A 9,874-nucleotide genomic window follows, 5' to 3' on the forward strand; every position below is an offset into this window, starting at 1 on the left:
CGTGCATCCGCGTTTTGTTTGTCGTAGCTATGAACAGCTTTCTCTGTGGACTTCAGGATGCTGTTGACTGTAACGGTGTACAGCATCTCTGTTGACCTCAGGACGCTGTTGGCTATAACGGCGGACAGCATCTCTGTTTACCTCAGGATGCTGTAGGCTATAACGGCGGACAGCATCTCTGTTGACCTCAGGATGCTGTAGGCTATAACGGCGGACAGCATCTCTGTTGACTTCAGGATGCTGCGCGTCGTATCGGCGAACAGATTCTCTGTTGACTTCAGGATGCTGTTGGCTGTAAATACGGACTGCTTTTCTGTGAACTTCAGGGTTTTGTGAAAGATATTTACGATTTGTTTCACGCCTTATTTTAGGATTCCGCTGAACGTATCTTTTGCTCGCCTCTCTTACTTGCTCGTCTCTCGTTGTTGTGAGTGTTTTAGGGCGTCCACGACGTATTTTCTTCGGTCGTCCAAAGGTTTTACATTTAATGACACTTTTTAATGGAGATGAAATTACTATAGGGATGTTTTAGCTTTGACATATTCAAAATCATTTTCTTTCTGGCGTTTAGACCGTGTATCAAATGGATGTGGTATAGTTTCAAATGTTTCTGAATTGGTCTGGACTGGTTCACTGTAACTAAGGGCCGGCATACCAAATCTTAATCTAGTTACAGTGAACTGTCTCACTGACCCATCCAGAGCAGCATTTGATAACAATAATGTGGCTAGTGCAGAATAGTTTTCGCACTGGAACAGCCGGGCCAGGTTATTTTTGTCATCAGCCAAATCGTACACTCGGTCCTCATTCACTGGATGAGGATCAAACAAGTACAGCTGTTCCTGGGACCGCCAAAAAGCAACTGTAACTGTTTGCCCAGTGAAGAGAAACCCAATGTTTTCAAAATCCTCGGCCATCAAAACCTCTAAAACATTGGACAGAGATAAAATACAATCGTCCATATCTCCCGCTGCCAGAGGATACAGAGCGTCGTGCACAAAGGAATTTTCTATAACGGATACGGACTGTTCATGAATGAGAAAAATCGGTAGGAAGTTCATCAGGAGACAAATACCGGTTTCCACCCATACGATTCTCATCTCGCAATGTTTTGTAAATACGATCACCAGTGATAAGAATAGTATCGATGGCCGTTGTAGAAAATTCCAAACCAAGCACTTTCCACACAAGGGCACAAGCAGAAATTGCAGTGCACTGAGAGTTTTTGCTCGTCGGAAACAACTGCTCGTTCCCTTGATGAAAAGAGCCCTTGGCAACGCAATTAAAACGACATAGTCTGGAACGTGGACAAATGTATCATCACAAGAGTTAGAAGAAAAATTACTTACTCTGTACCGTGAAAAAATCAATGATTACAATAGTTAAAAGAAACAATTAACTTGGAAGACTAATCAAGTACTGTCCCAATAATTCAAAGCCTTCACAATGTTTTGTATTCGAAAATTTCTCCGTCCCTATCTACCAATTTACGAAATAGACCAGCCTCTGTTTCACACGGCCTAACGTACTCTGTTACGTACCGTACAGAGCTAGGCGGACCCTGCATTTCAAGAGTATAGTAAATAGGGATAGCCTCAGTTTTACAACGTGAACCAAACTTTTAACTTTGATGAGGTATTGTCGCTTAACCGTTGAAGATATGATAAAAAGTGACTGGACATTTCTTGTAGGAAATATAATTTGTTTTGGGTGTTCTGCCCTCAGAATTTTGATATAACCTCTAGTTCGGCCGCTATTTACTTTTTACTAAAAGTGTGCACGGTGAAAAACAGCAATCCGTCCCTATCTATTAATTTTATATTATTCTTATTTCCAGGTTAACCGTTAGAGATACGGGAAACGTGCAAAGGACCTTTTTTGTAGATCGCCTCATTTTCTAACAGACAAAGGAAACACATTTTAGCTATTGATGACCGTTCGGTCGCGATCGGGTCAGGAGTAAAATATTGTTGAAAAATCGAAAAAAAAAATTTTCTAACGCGTTTTGCAGCCAAACCGATGGAGATAGGGCATAAGCTCACTGGATCTTTTTTATAGATTGAAATACTTTGTAATAACAACCGATTTTTAATTTATTCTAACATTAAACGTTTAGCCGCTATCGATCCCGAAAGGTATATTTTTAGGAGAACATTAAAAAAACTTTTACTTAATCGCGTTTGTCGGCCAAACCGATGGAGATGGAGTAAAATGTAACTGGGACCTTTTTTGTATATCCTATCAATAGCTAGTTACAAAAAATTTTACATTTAAGCTAAGGCCAACGGTTTCGGCCAATATCGAGCCCGGAAGGTAAGTCTTTAAGTGAAGTTTTCAACATAACCACGTTTTACGGCTAAACTATAGAAGATAGAGTAAAACGTCTCTGGACCTTTTTTGTAGATCGCCTTATTTTGTCTGAAATCAAATTTTTTAATCTGGCCTAGAACTAAGATTTTGTCTGAAATAGAGCCCAGAAAACAAAATCTCACGTAAAACTCAAAAAATCAAAACTTTCAATCCCGTAATGCGGCCAAACCGTTGAGGATAGGGCAAAATGTTACTGAACTTTTTTTGTAGATCACGTGATTTCCTAAATCCCAATGAAAATTTGTTTTGAGCTAAGACCAAACGTTTAGCCGCTATCAAGCCCGGAATGTAAATTTGTAGGCAAAAATTTCCAAATATTTTCACTTAATCGCGTTTTGCGGTCAAACTAATGGATATATAGTAAAAAAATACACTGAACCTTTTTTGTAGACCATATTATTTCCTAAATCTAACCTTTGTTTTATTTTGACCTCCGACCAATGGTTTCGCCACTATCGACCGCATAAACAAAATTTTCACGTAAAAGTTACAAAGAAATTGCACATAATCACGTTTTTCGGCCACCAAACCAATGGAGATAGGGCAAAAAGTCACTGGACCTTTTCTGTAGAAGGCGCAATTTGCTAATTTGATGGGTCAATCAGATTTGAGCTACGACCAACGGTTCTGCCGCTATCGGGTTCGAAACATTATTGTAAGCGAAAAAATCTCTGGAATGTCAAATATTCTCGCGTTTTGTCGCTTAACCACAAGAGATAGGAAAAAAAGTCACTGGACCTGTTTTGTAGTTCACTTCATTCCTGACCATGAATTTTTCGTCAGATCCGAGCTAGCTCCAACGGTTCGCCCGCTATCGGTCTTACAAAAAAGGCCTGCAGGCGTAAAAAATGCCCGATTTTTTAAGAATTTTTTTGAGGGGTTTAAAAGTAAAAATTCCCGGTTTTCAGACTTTTCCCGGTGGTTTCACGGTAAAAGGTACCTGCGTGCAAAATTTCAATTTTCTAGCACTTCTAGAACTATGTTAGAATTAGTATGATCTGTCAGTGAGTGAGTGAGTGAGTGAGTGAGTCAGTTTCACATGCGGCTGTATATATATTAGATTATATGTAGATCTCTTTCACTTTATATAGGGCTTGTTGCAGGTAGGGACCACTACTTTGTTCGCATTTTAGAGCTGACGGGATTTGAGTTCTAGACGTTCAAACAATTTATCATTTTTATCATACACATTCTAAAGCCCTAATTTTGTATTTACCGTAATTTTATTCTGGAATATTTATAACAGTACTCTTGGATTCTAATTCATCAAAAATATCAGTAAAGAACTCTAATGAATGTAGTATTTTTATGAAAGTTATGCTTTAAAGTCATGTTTTACGATGTAAACTAACCTTATATCTCGTTTAGTGCTAGAAGTATCCTTACTCATTCTTCTCTAAAACTTTTGAGATAATCGCCCATTTGTCTAGGGCATTCATTTATGGTAATGATGCGTAGGAAGGAATCCACATAAATGTTTCAAACGGTAGCTATTTGAAGTAACAATTTAATCTCGGCTTTTGTTAAATTGTTGTTATGAAAAAATGAATGTTATGAAGTTAGTTCCCAGGAACTGAGCTAACTTCCGGGCCTGTAGCTGACAGTGACTGAGAGATTCTAGAAGCTAAGTGATCTCATATCACAGCTCTATTACATATTACAAACACGAGTTTTGAAAGTATTAAAAACTTAAATTACTTATCATATATAAAATATGTAAACTATAGATTATACATTATCGTCTTTTACTGAAATTAATCTTCCGACATTTTTTAATATTGATTAAATCCATGATTCTAGCATGAACATGGTATTTTTGTAGAGCTATATAGAAAGGGACAGTTATTTCGTGGACTATTACATTTTATGTCACTGCTTGTATTTTCACGATATTCTTGTATATAATTTTAAAAGCTTTCAAAATACATATTCATATCTTTTAAAAGGCAAAGCTTATTGCGTATAAGCAAATTACATTTTATTGCTCTTTAACTAAATCTTATATTGAGAGCTTCATAACCTTCCTCAAATATTGGATACACTCTAAATTAAAACTCAAAAAGCCTAAAGTTGAATAATTAACGGGTAATAAATACAAAAGGAATGTACCTTCAAAGGTCATATTTCATTTAAATTTAATAAATTAAAAGCTACTCATTGTGTACATAAAAAATAGTAACCAAGTAGTAAGCGATTGAAAGAGATTGAACGATTTTAGGTAGTTTACGAACATGTCACCAAAAAATGGGTACATAAAAAATCCTACGTTAGGAAAGAAAGGTGTTTTATTTCTTAGATTATATTTAAAATAATTTGACTATTTTAAAATTCAATTGCTCTTATGGTAATACTTTTATATTAAAAATGTGTAATGTGCTACATTTGCAAGACATTGATAATAATATTTATTATAGGCTATTATTATTATGATGGACAACACAATATAATAAATAAATAAATAAAAATGCCTTTATTTCAAGCGTCTCTCAGTGTACAACTGTTTTACAGAGTAACTCAAGTCAAACTTAAAATTAAAAACTACACATTATTTTCATGGTGCACATAAATGGTAACAAAAAATATAATTAAGACGTATTCATAAAATGAGATTTTACTCTAGACTTAAATGCTAGGATGCCCATTTGTTTGAGGTCCCAAGGGAGGTCATTATAAAGAGTAGGGCCAAAATAAGAAAACCCTTTTCTACCCACCTCTAGTCTGACCTTTGGAAAATGGAGTAGCGCATCCTGCCGGGTGCTTCGCAGAGCCACCCCCCCACGAGCAACGAGTCTTTCCACCAGGTACTGAGGCTCCTGCTGTACCAAGACCCGGTGGATGAGGTTGCAAGTCTGCATCCTACACACGGCATCAGTTGGCAAAAGACCGGCAGCCTCACGATAGGCAGATATACGCTCCCGTCTACGAATGTTGTAAACGAAGCGCACTGCGGTGTTCTGCAGCCTCTGCAATCGGGACATTTCCTCCCTGGTAATGCTGTTGCCCGTATGCAGGAAAACAGTAATAGAGCACTGACAAAACTAATGACTGGACCAGCTGCAGCTTAGCAGATTCTGGCAGTATTGATCGGTACCTGTACAGACCTCGCAGCCTTCCTAAAGCCAACTGGGAAACATGAGTGATGTGATCTGAGAATGTGAGGCCCCTGTCAAGCACCACTCCCAAAGTCTTGACAGTATCACTCACCATCAACATTTTGTCACCAAGTTTAACGTGCATATCTCCAAGCAGGATTTTTTGACAGACAGTTGGCGGGGCAATATGAAGAATCATGCATTTTTCAGCGTTCAACTTGAGACCATGCTTCCGTGACCAATCATCTATTCTCTCCAGATCAGAGTTTACCCCTGCGAAAACTTGGTTAATGGAATCTGACTCATAAGAAAAATGCAATTGACAGTCATCAGCATAGGCATGCACCTTGCAGTGACTTACACAGTTGGACAGATCTGCAGTGTAAAGGGTGAACAAAATGGGCCCCAGACAGCTCCCCTGCGGCACTCCCCTTAATTTCTCAAGGGGAGGTGAGATATCGGTACCCAGCTTCGTCACCTGCAGTCTTTTTTCCAAGTAAGACTTGAACCAGACAATTGCACTCTCATGGAAGCCGAAGTGCTTCAATTTCGCAAGGAGCAAACTATGGCTTATGGAATCAAATGCCTGCGAATAATCAAGCATGATTATAGAGCTACACCTGCCGGCGTCCCTCGACCCAAAAACATCTGCAAACATATTCAGCAATGCAGTGCAAGTGCTGTGGTTCTTTCTGAACCCTGATTGCAATTTTGGAAGCAAATTTTCATAATTAAGGTATTCAACAATCTGGCGAATTGCTAATTTTTTCGAGTACCTTGGACATTGCTGGCAAGACTGAAATTGGTCTTAGTTCACTGACATTTGAGGGATTATGTTTTTTAGACAATGGATGAACTATACTTTTTTTCCATGACTGTGGGAACTCACCTTTTTTCAATGACGTATTCATTAAGTGAGTTATAGCTTCGATGGCATATGGACTGACGGCTTTTATCATTGCAATGCTTAACTTGTCCACTCCAACGGCTCTAGAGGTTATTTCATTTATTACCGATCTTACTTCATACTCTGATACTTCTTTGAATTCAAAACTCTTTTTTTCGCCATTGTATATCTCTTGGTTGTATGAACTTATCAGATCTTCGTTCACTTGATAGAATGATCCCATATTTACAAAGTACTCATTCATTTCACTGACCTTAAATGCTTTTGGGGGGAGATTATTATTCTTTTTACCAACAATATCGCTTTGCTTCAGACACCTCCAAAAAGCTCTTGGATCCTTACAGTCTGCCAGTTTATCTGCGAAGAAGTTCTTTTTTGCGTTTCTTATAGCCCCATTCAATCTATTTCTCGCTTTTTTATACTCCGTCCACTCAAACTCCTGCCTACTCTTTGCAAATTTGCTCCTTAGTTTATTCTTCAATTTTGTTAACATGATCACTTCCTCATTTCTCCAGGGGGCTTTTTTCTTTGTCACTCTTTTTGTAACAAGAGGTGCCTGTGCATCATAAATATCTATGATCTTGGAGGTTACAAAAGCGTTTATGTCCTCCGTATTATTCATATCTTTGGCTGCTTCCCATTTAACATTCTGTAGCATTGCAATTGCGTCAGTTATATTAAACTTTGAAAAAATCTCTGTATGTCACAAATCTGGCGATACATTTCTCTCTCTTCAGTTTCAATGTACAGTAAATGAGTTTATGATCAGTGATGTTCATTTTTCTGTAATCCGTTATTGTTGTAGCATCAATAACGTCACACCTCTCTAACTGCATTGCTTTATTAGTTATTATGTGATCAATCAACGTAGCAGATCTGGCAGTTACTCGTGTCGGTTCTGTTATGTGTTGCACGCTGTTATAGAGTTTTAGGAGGCGACGGAGATATTTGGTTTCATGGCAGGAATTTGACAACAAATCTATATTGAGGTCTCCTAAGCATACAACTGAGTCAACCTCAATTGCAATGTCTACAAAAAGTGTCTGAAACAAAGAGCCGAGAAAAGTGTAGCTCACATGCGGTGGTCTGTACACTACGGCTACACAGAGTTTAACCCCTCTAATCTTGAGTATCAAGGAAATCAGTTCTATGCCTGGATCAACACTCGTTATTTGGATCCGCTCAAAGACCATCCCCTGTTTAATGTAGAGAGCGACGCCACCTCCAGTGCCAACTGCTCGGTCAGCTCTCAGGAGAGTGTAACCAGGTATCTCGTAATGGTCAGAGGGGGTACTTGGACTAAGCCAAGACTCTGTGACGCCGAAAATATCAAAACCGAAATCAGTTGTCAGTGCAGACATCTCATCAAAACCCGTATTAAGTGAGCGCATATTCAAATGCGCAACACACAGGTTCTCACCAGTCCGTTTCCCGACACCCCTGGGGAAGCCGGTCCCAAACCTCCCTCCTGGGATGGTAGAGGGCTCAGTTCCGGATCCAACCCCAGGGTCAGAGGATCCACCTGGGAAGTCGTAGCCGCCGACCTCCCCATCAAACGCAGTGCCGCCGGGATCACCGCTCCAAACAAGGAAGCCAGACGCGCCACACCCTTTCGATTGAGATGCCACCCATCGCGGGCGAGATGTCTCCGCGCCACCCAACAGTTGGCCTCCACGAACATGACCCCAAAATTGTTACACATCAGATCAAGTTGTGTGTTGAAATCGTAGAGAGCTTTATAACCAATGTCAGAGCGAATTATTATGCTGTTTACATATATTTTGGAATTTGGAAAATGAGTTTTTGCAGTAAACAGCAAATCAGCCATGTCATGGAGGGCCTCGCGCTTACCATGGCCACCGTTGTATCCTGGACCTCCCCTGTAACCCCATCCCAGGTCGTTCGTGCCAACATGGATATGAATTATATCAAGACTGTAGCTAACATAGCTTAACAATACTCTCTTTAAGTCACGGATTCGAGCGCCTGGATAACATTCCAGAAAGGCTCCTTTCTCTAACAAACCAGGTCCTACATGACGGATCATTGAGTCACCCACAACTAGAACATTCTTTAAACTTAACTGGTCAGTAGTCACGACATTATTAGTTTCTAGTGGGGTAACAATATCTGTAGCGTTACATTTCTCTTTCTTACTGCCAACTTCAGTACCCATGCTGTCACGAACACCCCAGGAGCAGCCAGCGGCCCCAGCATTTAAGCGTGTCAAATGTTTTCTATTTCTAGTCTTACGCTTTCTTAGATTAGAGTTGTTCTGCAAGTCAGACACTTCACATGCTTGCACATTTTCATTTTTTCCGAAAGATGGTTCCGTAACGGTATTGTTCACAGTTGTACTAAGTACTTGAAACCTATTCCTACAAACTACATTCGGAGTACCCAACCACACCCGCCTTTTACCGCGTTTCTTAGACCTAACAGAGGTCCAATTTTCACTAACTTTTTTTTTCCTGAAACTTGTTTTGTGAGTTCTTGACAAATTTTTTTGAGTCACTCATTTGTTCAGAAGGAACACTAGGAACTGATTCATTTTCAGGGCAGGTCAGACGAGTGTGCCTGCGTAACCCCCACCACTCTTCAAATTTACATAAATGTGAGTTGTCTAGGCAATAAAATTGTAAAATCTGCTTAGCATTAACTAAAACGTTAAGTCCACACTCAAATGAGTTGCTCTGTTGGAAACATGGCATTTCTAGAACTTTGTCTTTACCAATATTGAACACTTTGGCCATCGTTTGAGCAGAAAGAGCATTTGAGCCTGCTAGCGAGTCAAAATGGAAAGCTTTACATTCCTCCAGGTCACAAAATAACAGGCTCCAATGAGAACCAGAGTCCTGATTTGGGCTTACAGAGTTACTCAAACAACAAAATGCAAACTTTAACATGGGAGGGCAAATTTGTTCAAAGATGGCAGGAGCATCCACTGGATCGCAGAGTTTTAACAGATGTGTTTGAGAGGGTCCTAAAAATATTATCTCATCCTTATTTGTTACACTTGATGACATAGCATCGAAATATGAGTTTAAGGTGTTGTCATCAGTCCACAAGTTCCTGTTCCACGATGTTTCTGTATTGCTCTCCAAACATGCTACCTTATCACTAAGAACAACAATTTTACTATTTGCAAGAGCTACGGCATTACTTAAGTTAATGTTTTTTTCTGACAGCTGAAAATTTCTTTCTCTTGCATTTTTTAAATCACTTAAAGCTAAATTCGTTGCTGATTCAGCGTCTCGACATTGAGTTACATAATCTTGAAGCCTTTTTTCCAAGTTACTTATTTTATTTTTAAAACTAACAACTTCTTCATCCACTTCATCCTGAATTTTGAATGAATTATTTATTTCTTTAGCCGTTAGTTCCTGTTGAATTTCAAGTTTTGTCTTTAATGACTGTATTTCACAATGAGAAGATTCTAACACTTCACGCTGAGAAACAATTTCTGAATTTAGATGATCAGTCCTTTGCATTAGCAGCCCAATAG

At 39.1% G+C, this 9,874-nt stretch overlaps 1 protein-coding gene across 1 annotated transcript; it reads right to left on the minus strand.

Moving 5' to 3' along the window:
* Positions 1-5,289: 5,289 nt before the first annotated feature.
* On the minus strand, positions 5,290-7,760 carry LOC124358421. Its single transcript, XM_046810719.1, has 3 exons — positions 7,446-7,760; positions 6,352-7,018; positions 5,290-6,161 (listed from the first exon to the last, which is right to left on the minus strand). Exons 1-3 carry the CDS (start codon positions 7,758-7,760, stop codon positions 5,290-5,292), a joined length of 1,854 nt encoding a protein of 617 aa, XP_046666675.1.
* Between the last annotated feature and the right edge of the window lie 2,114 nt (positions 7,761-9,874).

Source organism: Homalodisca vitripennis, chromosome 3, assembly GCF_021130785.1.
Source record: "Homalodisca vitripennis isolate AUS2020 chromosome 3, UT_GWSS_2.1, whole genome shotgun sequence".
NCBI classification, from domain to species: Eukaryota; Metazoa; Arthropoda; class Insecta; order Hemiptera; family Cicadellidae; genus Homalodisca; species Homalodisca vitripennis.

Coding starts and splice junctions, on each gene's coding strand:
- LOC124358421 (XM_046810719.1), bottom strand. CDS start 7,760: ATGCGCTCACTTAATACGGGTTTTGATGAGATGTCTGCACTGACAACT. Junction 7,019..7,445: donor TAGTGTACAGACCACCGCAT/GTGAGCTACACT, acceptor GCAATGCTACAG/AATGTTAAATGGGAAGCAGC. Junction 6,162..6,351: donor GAATACGTCATTGAAAAAAG/GTGAGTTCCCAC, acceptor AATTGCAATCAG/GGTTCAGAAAGAACCACAGC.